We start from the raw sequence: 12,632 nt of genomic DNA, 5'->3' as shown, positions 1-12,632 counted from the left end.
AGTGAAACTCAACTTTTTACCAGCTTTATTCACCTGAAGATCTCATGCACGTCTTCTGCTCCTTATTCATTAAATATTCTCAATGAGAGCATAAAAAAATGGAAAAATACCCTGCAATCTGAACAAAGGGTCCTGTGACAAGATGATGTCAGTTCTGGGGATATAGTAAGAATCACACTTTAACATCCCTTATGCCAGTTATTGCTTTTTAGAAAAGGTTTTTGACAAATGTCAGTGCAGTGCTGAGAAGTGCTTTGTTCTGCACTTCCAGGCTGCTCTGCCTACTCAAATCAGGGCAGCTTTGGTTCATATCTTCCCTTTTATTTCTGTGAGATGAGCCATGCTGAGCTGGTAATAGGCACATTCCTTCCCACTTACAGTGCTGCTAAAACAGTCATTTTACAGCACTGAAATCCCATCTTGTATCTCCTGGTCCTCACTGGTACCTGTGATGTGTGAGAGCAGAATAACCTGCATTAACTCATCCTGGGCTGACACACACACAGAATGTTCCACAGCAGCATTTTAAGCACTCCCTCTGCTCACAACTTGCTGAGCACCTAATTTTTATCTCTGAACTTGTAAACCTGATTTGCAGAACTGTTTGTAACAGGAAATAATCACCTGCAGCAGAGGATTTGAATCTCTTTTGTCTTTCCCAGTTCAAAGCAAACCTCGAAAAAAACAAGCAAGGCCTCGAGTCCGACAACAAGGAGCTGGCCTGTGAAGTGAAGGTGCTGCAGCAGGTGAAGGCAGAGTCTGAACACAAAAGGAAGAAACTCGATGCTCAGGTCCAAGAGCTGACTGCAAAGGTCACAGAAGGGGAGAGGCTCAGGGTGGAGCTGGCGGAGAAAGCCAACAAGCTGCAGGTAAGGAAGTCCTAAACTGCTGCAAAACAGGCAGGAAGCTAAAAGCTGTAGCCATGTGCAGAAATGGCCTGCAGGGGACATGGTAGGTCACCTCAGTCATGGACTAGAGGTGCCTCAAAGTGGTGATGTTCCTCAGGTGGAGAGAGCTGGACAAACTGTGGTGTTAATCCTGAACTTGCTGGGCTGTGTGAGAGCTAAAGTGGCTTTTAAATGGCTTCCACCCCAGAGAGCAAGTCCTGGAGGAAGCCCAGCTGCTGACAGCTGGCCTGCAAGTTTTTTGCTTGTGGAATTGAGTAGATTGGGCTGAGCTTTTCCATAGGTATAACCAAAAATGTACTGATTGATGGTGGCCACAAGTTTGCTTTTGTGCTTCAAAGATGGGTGCTTGGCTGGTAGGGATTGCAAGTACAGGCCTTGCTTCCTGGGAATGGAGAAAACAGGCAAAGTTGAGCCATGGCTGACATTTAAACCCAGCAATGTGTACTTTAAGTAAATCCAGCTAAAGTACTTCAAAAGGAGAATGGCCCAGTTCTCTTTGGAGGAAGGTTTCAGGCTGTCTCTCACTGTATATAAGAGCAGCATAGCCTAAAATACTAAGACTTGGCACCTGGCAGTAACCTTTTCTCTTGCAGTGACGTTTTAAACCCAGCTGCCACCCTGGTAATCCCTGGATTAATGAGTTCATAAAATATATGGACCTAGAATTAAAAATAGCCTTGAAGTATGAATGCAGGTATCAGAATGTGCTGTGCTAAGTAGCTGAACCTAATAAGATAAGTCTTGTTTTGTTGTACCACTTCAGTTCAGGACTGACATTCAACTTGAAGTTTCTAGCCAGACTTCAGTATTTTTAGCTGGTTCTCTCTCTGTTTTGGGATCTATTGTTGTCTTGCCCTACCTGGAATTTGCTGAGGTTTTGTGTTCTGCAGTTCCAGCTCCCAGTGGGCTTTGAGGCAGTGCTCACTTGTTACCTTTACACTGCTTGCTTTGCAGAATGAGCTGGATAATGTCTCCAGTCTCCTGGAGGAAGCAGAGAAGAAAGGCATCAAGTTTGCCAAGGATGCTGCCAGTTTGGAATCTCAGCTTCAGGATACGCAGGTGTGTGTTCAGCAGAGCTGGAACTTGGCACTGGAGCTTTGTCCCTCAGGGAGATGCTGCCTGCCAACAGAAAATACATTTTCATTCACGGTTTGGAAAGTCCCTGGGGTAGAAGCTGCATTTCTTGTCCAGTCCAGTGAAATGTGATGTATAATGATGGCTCAGCTACATGTGGAACCAGTTTTTCATTATCTAGACTTCACTCCCTGATAACTGGTAGCCTTTCAAATTCTCTTTTATATCTAAGTCTGTGTGGGAGACAAGAAACAAATAAAAAACCCTTTCCAAGTAGAATATTAATGTCAGTAATATTCTTGGGGCATATGGAAGACCTGAGGAACAATACCCTGGATCTTATACAGGGTTTAGAAGTTCTTACTATTTAAGTTCAAACTGTCAGGTTTTGGTTCTGAATTTAAAAAAAAATCAGCTTTTTGCTGGTATTTATCACTTCTGTATACTCTGTTTTCCCTCTATAAAAGTGGCCACTTAACTACAAAACTCCTGAATACTGTTAATCACAATTGGAGAGGTTTACAAGGAGCAGGATGGGGAACAGGGAATGGGGTGTGGTTACACCTTCCATTAATTTTTGCTATGGCAGAAGTTTCTACTGCCTGTAAACTGACCTTTATATTTAAACAATACAGAAAAACTTGAAAGCATGCTGCCATTGCAGGGTTTGCTGCTACATATTCTTCCCAGGTATTTTAAAACAGGGTGGTCTGTATGCTTGTCTGAAGGTACTTTCTGTGCTTGTCCCTTTAAAGACAGAAAAATTAATTGGTAGCACAGCCCCTGGCATGGATTCCCTGGTCAGAAATGTGCTTTATAAAGGTTTCAGTGAGCCCCAAATGAATGATCAGTGTCTTTTTGAAAACCCAGATTACAGATATCTTCGTAAGCTTCTCCTTTTACCAAAATCTGGGAGAAAAACAATCAAACCTGAAACTTTCCATCTACAGTCCTGGAGGTTTCAGGTGCCAGCTCCTGCCACAGTTACCACACTGTGAACAGGCTGAACTCTGACTGTGCCTGTGTTCCAGGAGCTGCTTCAGGAGGAAACCCGCCAGAAACTCAACCTCAGCAGCAGGATAAGGCAGCTGGAAGAGGAGAAGAACAACCTGCAAGAGCAGCAGGAAGAGGAAGAGGAGGCCAGAAAGAACTTGGAGAAACAGATGCTGGCCTTGCAGTCACAGGTGAGCTGCTGTGAGTGGCAGGACTTGTGTAAGGCCTGCACACCCCAGGTGAGATGAGTTGGTGTCCCACACCTTCAGGAAGCACATCATGCAACTCACACGTGTGCCAGATCACATTGGGGAATAAATTACCCTGTGGTCTTTCTCCATTGCAGTAACGAGTTAGGATGACCTACAGCGGGCAGGACTTTGCCCTTCTCCCAATTTCTGTGTTCCTTCAGCTTCCAATGACATCTGTTCCTGGTTTTGCACTTTGGACCCCGTGCCTTTCTCTCCCTCTTGTGATGCACTGAGGGACGTTCCTCTCTTGTGTTAAATTTCAGTTGGCCGATGCCAAGAAAAAGGTGGACGATGACTTGGGAACCATCGAAGGCTTGGAGGAAACCAAGAAGAAGCTGCTGAAGGACATGGAGTCCTTAAGCCAGCGCCTGGAGGAGAAGGCACTGGCTTATGACAAACTGGAGAAGACAAAGAACCGCTTGCAGCAGGAGCTGGATGACTTGATGGTGGATCTGGATCATCAGCGCCAGATTGTCTCTAACCTGGAGAAAAAGCAGAAGAAGTTCGATCAGGTACTCCAGTTCCTGCCATCTTGCTGCTTTCCATGATTTTTAATTGGCATCTTGTTTTTTATTGTCACTGAGCCTTGTACAAAGAAGGGTCTGACTGCTGTGGTTATTGATAAATCTTCGCTGAGCAGTTGGCCTTTGTTAAGAGGAACTTATCACTTCCAGTTTCAGTGAGCTAAACACCATCTTTGAGACTTGTTAGGTCAAGTAATAAGCTCTTCCTGTACAAAAAGGAAATTATATTGGAACAAAACCTTACGAGTATTATTATAATCCCTTAAGATAGACTTAGAAAGGATCTGAAGACTGAAAGATGGAAATAATATGAAACTTTTTACTAGCTTGCTCTCCTCCTCTCATCCCAGAGTAGCTGTGGCTGTTTTCTTACTGGCACTTAGATCAAGACTGAGAGACTAGACAGCTTCTGGAGGCCAGTTAAACTTAGAGCATTAACCGCTCATTGAATAAAACACCTGAGGCAGGAAGGACCTGATTACAGAGCTTAAGAGATGGATTACTTGTTTCTTCTGTTCAGATGCTGGCAGAAGAAAAGAACATTTCTGCCAGATATGCAGAGGAAAGGGATCGTGCTGAGGCAGAAGCGAGGGAGAAGGAAACCAAAGCACTGTCTCTGGCTCGGGCCTTGGAGGAAGCCCTGGAAGCCAAGGAAGAGTTTGAAAGACAGAACAAGCAGCTGCGTGCAGATATGGAAGATTTAATGAGCTCTAAAGATGATGTGGGCAAAAATGTGAGTATGTTTGCACCCCCTGTTTTGTTATAAACCTCATGCTGGGAACAACACGGGAAACCTCCCTGGCCGGGGAAGTGTGTGTGGCACAAGGATAGTCATTCCCAAGGTGGCTTGTGACCCAAAATGCTGAGGAATTAGTGCTCAGAGTAAGGGGGCGATCCTTATTAGCATCAGGCCTCTTCCAGAGTTCTGTTCTCACCCTCTGCATGAAGGATTCCAAATGTGAGTTTTACACTTTTGCAGAAATGGAGGTGGGACTGGGGCCAAACATAACCGGTTACATGTTGCTGCTGTCACAGATGGAGGGGCAGCCCCTTCATCATTTTCATATTGGTGGGTGTATTTTTTCATAAGTTAGTGAGGGATAATGAGGATTTCTGTTGCCTTTGGTCAAGCTGAGTTCCAGGCCATGGTTGAATCAAAGGCAGGACAGAGCTGACCCTTCAGCGTCCTCCCTCCTCCTGCTGGGGCAGCAAAGGTGGCCTGACCTTCGCTGAGGGCCTTTGCTCCCCTCCCCCTGTTACAGCCCCACAGCACTGTCTCCTCCAGGAACCAGATTTACACTTCTAACAGGCCTGGTAAGGGGAGTGAGTCTGCGCTGAGACAGCACTGGGTGTGAGTGAGGCCTCTGCTTCACCCCAGACACGTTCAGTGGTTAAGCCTTGCTTGATGGTGCGAGCTGAGCTCAGGTGCAAGTGGCTCAGGTGAGGCTCCTGCTCCACCAGCCTCATCAGTTCTGCACAGCAAGCCTGGCCACTGCCCACAGTGGCTGGTGGCACCTGCACTGGATTTAAGGGCTTGCCTGGCTTACTTTTATTCACTACTCTTTCTGTGACACTGCACAGTTCACCTGCACAGATGTTTCTTGGGTTCTCTGATACAGACTTAGAGATGCTGCTCTGCCTGTTCTGATCCATTGCCCAGCCTAGAACATCGCAAAATACACTGCACTGAGTTCATACAGTGACTTGTTCTGCTGTTAGAAACTGCTGATTTGAGGTACCTGAAGGAGAGGGTCTGACCAGTGTTTGTGGCTTAGGTCCATGAGCTGGAGAAGTCAAAGAGAACCTTGGAGCAACAGGTGGAAGAGATGAGGACTCAGCTTGAGGAACTGGAAGATGAACTGCAGGCCACAGAAGATGCCAAGCTGCGTTTGGAGGTGAACATGCAAGCTATGAAAGCCCAGTTTGACAGAGATCTGCAAGCCAGAGATGAACAGAATGAAGAGAAAAAGAGGATGCTGGTGAAACAAGTACGTCTGTTTTACTTGTGCTTCGTGGGCAGATGGGGGTGAGGGTCTTTTGCCACAGCTCTGTGCCTTCTGTGCTACCATAAAAATAAAACTCTTTGCTTAAAGATTCCATCTTTTAAGGAATCCCAAGCCCTGATCTTAACAAACCGTAGAATAGTTCTTGCTGAGGGTTGGCCACTGTTTGTCAGGCTGCCGCTGGTGACCTCCAAAACCCCTCCCCAGGCAGGCAGAGGTTTGGCTGTTGCTGTCTGGTTGTATTTCAAGGACAAGGGTATGTTATTTGCAATTTCAGCCAGTCCTCTGATGTCCAGGAACGAATCCATGGATGCTGAGATAGACTCAAAAACTGTAGTTAAGTGAACAGTCTCCTAAATGAAAACTGTGGCAGAGCTTCCAGGTTTGAAGGACTTGAGAATTCTAAAAACACAGAGCAGGCCAGAAGAGACTCAAGAAATTACTTTAGAATGTCGTGCTTGGAAGAGAAGATAGTTCTAAATTGACATTAAGTGTTGAGGAATAAAACACACAATATTTCAAGATCTATCACAATAAACCAAAAACATACAGTTACTGAGAATCACCAATAAAGGGGCATAAACATTGCCTGGAGAGCTTTTGAAGCATTTTCACTGCAATTCACAGTTGCTTTTATCCTGCAATGGACAAGAGCTCCTGACCCTGCACAAGGAGGGAGATTGCCTTCAAAACAAAATATATTCTTTCATGTTGGTAACCTGGTTTATTTTTGTATAGATTTGGCTCAGTCTGTGTTCTCTTGCTGCCTACACTCACTTTTGTTTTGGAAAAGTTGTTGGTGTATAAATGCCAGCAGCACAGCTGTTCAAAGGGAATGGTTTTATTGTTTTCAAAGGGAATGGTTTTATTGTTTTCTTGAGAAAATGAGGTGATTTTACATTTTATTTTCCACCAGAATTAGTGGCATCTTCCCTGGAGCCATCCCTGATGGTGAGTGGGTGTGCTGGGCAAGGGGCTGGAATGGAAACACTTCAGAATACCGAGTGTTACCTTTGGTTTTCCATTTGGCCCCTTCAGACATCTCTGCTTCCAGTCTGGGGATTTGGTCTAGCCATCTGCAGTGCCTTCCACAGCCTTTCCCCCAGGTGTTAACCCTGCTCTGTGGAGGCCCTTTGGAGTCACCAGCCCCTGGTTTGGGGTTGTTTGCTGCTGCAGGACCTAACCTGTTCCCTGCCTTGTTGCAGGTGCGGGAGCTGGAGGCGGAGCTGGAGGACGAGCGCAAGCAGCGGGCGCTGGCGGTGGCTGCCAAGAAGAAAATGGAGATGGATCTGAAGGACCTGGAAGGGCAGATAGAGGCTGCAAACAAGGCTCGGGATGAAGCCATCAAACAGCTGAGGAAGCTCCAGGTGGGCACGATGGATAATGGAGCTGTTTCCTCTCCTGGGACGCGGCCCGGGTGTTGCTTTTCATTCAGTGCATCTGGAGCTTGAAGGCAAAAGGAGAATCGGACTCCACTGATGTGTCAGAGGGTGTCTGGACACAGATATCCCCTGCTCAAAACTCCTCTCATCCCTTTATAACTCATTGAATGGTTTGGGTTGGGAGGGACCTTAGAGCTCATCTTGTTCCAAACCCCTCTGGCCACAGGCAGAAACACTTTTTACATCCCTGGGAGTGTCCAAGGCCAGGTTGGACGGGGCTTGGAGCAACCTGGGCTGGTGGAAGGTGTCCCTGCCCATGGCAGGGGGTGGGACTGGATGGGCTTTGAGGTCCCTTCCAGCCCAGGTCATTCTAAGATTCCACTCTGATTCTGTGAAATGAGGTGAAGTCTTAAGAATGTGATATTTTTGGCAAGGAATTGAGGAATGGATGAGAAGATGAGAAAGATGAGAAAATGAAGTTTTCCTGTGAACAGAAGAACTGGAAATGCATTCAAGTGGAATGAAGCCACTTTGAGAGGAAGACCTTCTATCTTGAAGGCTGAAATGCTTCAGAGCTACTGCCAGATGTTGTGATTGTCCTAGTGCAGCATGGCTTTTCCTTACCCTGCTTTCCACCTGCAGGCTCAGATGAAGGACTACCAGAGGGAGCTGGAAGAGGCCCGTGCATCCAGGGATGAGATCTTTGCCCAGTCCAAAGAGAGTGAAAAGAAGCTCAAAGGTCTTGAAGCAGAAATACTCCAACTCCAAGAGGTGAGCTTGAAATCCTAGAGATTTGTTTTTCTTGCTAGATCAGAGAGTAAAAAAAAGTAAAACCCAATCTAGTGAGTTGGACAGAGAAATGGGCCAGGAGTATCTCAGTGGACCATTTGAGTATGTGGAGGTTTATACCCCTGCCCTCTCAGGTCTTAAGCCCTTTCTCTCACAGCCATGTTTGCCCTCCCTGTTGGCAATTTCTGCAGAGCTCCAGATCTCTCGGATCTCCCATTTCTCTCCCTGGTCTGCCCCAAGGTCAGGCATCAGCAGGGTTGCCTTGTGCCTCTCTTTTGTCTGAATTAGCCACAGGTCAAAGCTTGGAATAGCTGCCCAGACTCACTGCACTTACACTGGGGTCTGTTTGAGACAACCCACCACTCGCTGGAGCTTCTCCAGGTGGGCTTTGTGGCCTTCAGACAATCAGTCAGGCATTTAATTGTCCTTCTTAGCAAATGCTTGGGTGTTTCTGCCACTTGATGCAGATTTATAATATGAAGTTCACTGCTGTTTATACTGTTGTGCTGAATCTTTTCGGTTTTTACTCTTTCCTTGTATTCTTGCCACGTGTTCTGTAAGATCCTAAACCATTTGTTAATTTAGTGCCCCCTTTACACTGAATGTGTCTGTTAGAGCGTTGCCAGGATGGCTTTTCCTGCTGCTGAGGGCTTGAATCTGATCTCCACAGATTTTTTTTTTCCTTTGCTTTGTATGGGGAGCATTTCAGAGGTGGGGAGAAGTAACTCCACTGCAGTCAGATGGCAGTGAGGGGCTTGGAATGTCAAGCTGGTGTGTCCTGACTTCCGCAGCTGTTGCTTCTGCTTATCCATTAAAATCCCTCAGGGATATCCCACTTCACAGCATCTCCTGGAAGTTATTAGAAGGCTGAATGGTTTGCAGAAGTTTTGAGATTCCTGAGGCTGTAATGGATGTTTTCCTAACCCTTCCCAGGAGTTTGCTGCCTCTGAGCGAGCCCGTCGTCACGCGGAGCAGGAGCGGGACGAGCTGGCGGATGAGATTGCGAACAGCGCGTCAGGAAAGTGAGTCAGCAACTGCAGAGCTGCAGGAACAGCAGCCCTGCTCTGAGGGCTCACAAATGCTGCACTGCCAGGCTGCAAGATAAAAACTCCTTGTTGGGATGAAGAGAGTTACTGACACGATTGCTTCTCCTGGCGATTTGTGTCTGAAGTATCAGAAGTGAGGGGAACCCTCAGAGCGGCCTCCAGATTCCTGGGGAGGGGCAGGACTGAGCTCTGCTCTGGGGGGAGCAGGGACAGCCCCCAGGGAATGGCTGGAGCTGTGTCAGGGCAGGCTCAGGGTGGATCTCAGCAAAAGGTTCTTCCCCCACAGGCTGGTTGGGCACTGAACAGGCTCCCCAGGGCAGTGGGCACAGCCCCAAGGCTGCCAGAGCTGCAGGAGGCTTTGGACAGCACTCTCAGGGACAGGGTGGGATTGTTGGGGTGTCTGTGCAGGGCCAGGAGTTGGACTGGATGATCCTTGTTGGGTCCTCACAACTGAGGAGATTCCACGATTCTAAATAAACTGCCCAGTAGCTCTGTTGGCTCTGGACACATCCTGACCCCACTCCCCTCTCCAGGTCGGCGCTGCTGGACGAGAAGCGCCGGCTGGAAGCTCGGATTGCTCAGCTGGAGGAGGAGCTGGAGGAGGAGCAGAGCAACATGGAGCTGCTCAATGAGCGCTTCCGAAAGACCACGCTGCAGGTGAGCCTGGGGTGGCACTGTGGGGTCGGGGAGCAGCTCGGTGGGGGCTCTGGGTGGCACGGAGTGACCCTGTGTTCCCCTCCGAGGTGGACACGCTCAACTCGGAGCTGGCCGGGGAGCGCAGCGCGGCCCAGAAGAGCGAGAACGCCCGGCAGCAGCTGGAGAGGCAGAACAAGGAGCTGAAGGCCAAGCTGCAGGAACTGGAGGGCTCTGTGAAATCCAAATTCAAGGCAACGATTTCCACCCTAGAAGCCAAGATTGCACAGCTCGAAGAGCAGCTCGAGCAGGAAGCCAAGTAAGGGATAAAATCTGGTTACCTGGGTCATTGAATGCCTGAGACTTCCATGTCTGAGCTTTCTGTAGAACTGAGATGTGAACTCAGAGCACAGGTTTATTGTCTGGAAACTGCTGCTTGGGGGACACACCTTAACAAGGCAGCTGTAAAGTAACTGGGCTTGAAAGTTTCAGAATTAATTTGCTTCCTAACAGCTGAATGAACTCTGGGACATGTTTTGTGATGTCCCAGGAGCCACAGGGTGCTGCAGAAATTACTTGAGATGAGATGAAATGTCCCCTTGAGACCCCTGGTCTCTAGGTTAGAGGAACAGCTTAGGTGGGCCAGTTTGAGTTGAGATGAATCCTCTGCTCTCCAGAAATCTTTCTACAGGGAATTATCTATCCTTACAATCCTCATTCTCAAAATTAATTTTTCTTAGCTGGCTCCTCCCCAAATCTGCAGGTGGGAGCTGTCCTACCACCACCTGTGTTGTGTCTATGCTCTGGGCTCTGCAGCAGAACCATGTTAGTGGTTAGCAGTAACTTTAAAGTTGCGCTGTCCAATCTCCTTGTGAAGGCACACTGAGCTCTCTTTCCATGCTCACATCACCCCAGGGCTAAGGCTTTGTGCTCTGAGAGCTGCAGGAGTAATGGCTACAAATTGAAAGGGGAAATTTAGGAGAGATATTAAGAAGAAATGTTTTACTGTGAGGGTAGGGAGGCCCTGGCACAGGTTGCCCAGAGAAGCTATGGCTGCCCCATCCCTGGATGTGTTCAAAGCCAAATTCAATAAGGCCTTGAGGAACCTGGTCTAGGGGAAGGTGCCCCTGCCCATGGCAGGGGGTCTTGGGTTTAAATGATCTTAAAAGTCCATTCTAACTCCTTAACATTGTACAATCCCAGCCAGTCCCTGGCACACCAGCACTGACTCTGTCCCACTGCTAGTGCCGGGCACGTTCAGAGGACTCTGGTACCAGTTACACAGCAAGAGCCTTCAGGAAGGACAGATCTTGTGTTCCCAGCCTTCAGGTACTGATGGCTCTTGGTTATTCCAGGGAGAGAGCAGCTGCCAACAAACTGGTGCGGCGCACGGAGAAGAAGCTGAAGGAGGTGTTCATGCAGGTGGAGGACGAGCGTCGCCACGCCGACCAGTACAAGGAGCAGGTGGGTAGGGGGCTCAGCTTTGGGGGCTGTTCCTCTGAACAGGCCAGTAAAACCTCCTTTGGGTAGGAAGGGCTTGTGAGGAAGTGTAATGAAAATACCTGAGGGGATCTGCTGTGGTGACTGAGCCAGGCCCGGGAGCTCCACGGTGTTCCCGGGGGTCCAGGCTGAGCCTGCAGCAAGGCCAGTGGTGAGGGGCCATGGGGGGCAGCTTTCTGCTGGGATCCCAAGCCCTTGGCTTGGTGTTTCAGATGGAAAAGGCCAACGCCAGGATGAAGCAGCTCAAGAGGCAGCTGGAGGAGGCGGAGGAAGAGGCCACTCGGGCCAACGCGTCCCGGCGCAAACTGCAGCGGGAGCTGGACGATGCCACGGAGGCCAACGAGGGGCTGAGCAGGGAGGTCAGCACCCTCAAAAACAGGCTAAGGTGAGTGCCAGCAGGGAGTCATCCCAGCCCTTGGGAGCCCACAGACTCATCCTCGTGACAGTGGCTCAGTTGTGCTTCTCCAGTGGCTGGTACCGACCCTGTTTGTCCTGGTAGGAGTGTCGCAGCAGTTCCTGTGAGAGCCGGTCTGTGGGATCGGGGTGTGTGTCAGGGACAGGGGGAGGCAACAGGGCTGAGGCAGCTGCAGGCCACAGGCCATGTCAGGAGGCACAGAGGGGCTGAGCTGCTGGGCCTGGCTCAAGGTGCCGAGCTGAGCTTCACTAAGCAGCTGCTGGAGTTTCTTAGAGAACCCACTCCCTTCGTTGCTTGTTCTGTGCTTGGTGCTACTGCAGACACAGCATTTTAAATTATTTGGGACTTGAAAAATTAAGGTGATGGCATAAACCAGGCAGGAATGACAGAGGTGGTGGAGCACACTGTGCTGGCCCCTGGGGAAGAGGAGAGGTTTGAGACTCCCTGTGGAAATTTTCCCTTTGGGTGACCTGGTGCTGAGCTGCCACATTCCTGTGGGGTTGAGCAGGGAGGGCTGCCAGGGTGACCTTACTGTGACATTTCAGTACCTGAAGGGGCTGCAAGAGAGCTGGAAAGGGACTTTGGACAAGGGCCTGGGAGGGACAAGATAAGGGAAAATGGATTTAAACTGCCAGAGGGCAGGGTTAGATGGGATATTGGGAAGGAATTGTTCCCTGTGAGGGTGGGCAGGCCCTGGCACAGGTTGCCCAGAGCAGCTGTGGCTGCCCCTGGATCCGTGGAAGTGTCCAAGGTCGGGTTGGACGGGACTTGGAGCAACCTGGGATAGGAAAGAGCCTTGATTTGAAGGTGTGTGAGGACACTGAGGGCACTTGGTGTGTTCAGCTGGAGCAGAGGAGACTGAGGGGAGACCTCCCTGCAGTTCCAAGTGCCTGGGCAGGGGCAGAGGAGGGGCAGGACTGAGCTCTGCTCTGGGGGGAGCAGGGACAGCCCCCAGGGAATGGCTGGAGCTGTGTCAGGGCAGGCTCAGGGTGGATCTCAGCAAAAGGTTCTTCCCCCACAGGCTGGTTGGGCACTGAACAGGCTCCCCAGGGCAGTGGGCACAGCCCCAAGGCTGCCAGAGCTGCAGGAGGCTTTGGACAATGCTCTCAGGGAC

At 49.3% G+C, this 12,632-nt stretch overlaps 1 protein-coding gene across 6 annotated transcripts in view; it reads left to right on the top strand.

Moving 5' to 3' along the window:
• MYH10 (myosin heavy chain 10) overlaps positions 1–12,632 on the top strand; it is a 104,021-nt gene that overhangs the window by 88,884 nt on the left and 2,505 nt on the right. For all 6 annotated transcript variants that reach the window (XM_027896866.1, XM_027896870.1, XM_027896865.1 and 3 more), the window contains 13 exons: positions 663–869; positions 1,863–1,967; positions 3,014–3,166; positions 3,490–3,738; positions 4,271–4,483; positions 5,526–5,738; positions 6,959–7,120; positions 7,778–7,906; positions 8,858–8,946; positions 9,504–9,627; positions 9,714–9,922; positions 10,959–11,067; positions 11,316–11,488. In XM_027896866.1, the coding sequence (XP_027752667.1) occupies positions 663–869; positions 1,863–1,967; positions 3,014–3,166; positions 3,490–3,738; positions 4,271–4,483; positions 5,526–5,738; positions 6,959–7,120; positions 7,778–7,906; positions 8,858–8,946; positions 9,504–9,627; positions 9,714–9,922; positions 10,959–11,067; positions 11,316–11,488 (2,135 nt within the window). The remainder of the gene's footprint in view (positions 1–662; positions 870–1,862; positions 1,968–3,013; positions 3,167–3,489; positions 3,739–4,270; positions 4,484–5,525; positions 5,739–6,958; positions 7,121–7,777; positions 7,907–8,857; positions 8,947–9,503; positions 9,628–9,713; positions 9,923–10,958; positions 11,068–11,315; positions 11,489–12,632) is intronic.

Source organism: Empidonax traillii, unplaced genomic scaffold, assembly GCF_003031625.1.
Source record: "Empidonax traillii isolate 1590-97213 ecotype Southwest subspecies unplaced genomic scaffold, ASM303162v1 scaffold518:size600044, whole genome shotgun sequence".
Lineage (NCBI taxonomy): Eukaryota > Metazoa > Chordata > Aves > Passeriformes > Tyrannidae > Empidonax > Empidonax traillii.
The sequence above is the reverse complement of the archived record's forward strand: the minus strand, read 5'-3'. Positions and strand labels throughout refer to the sequence as shown.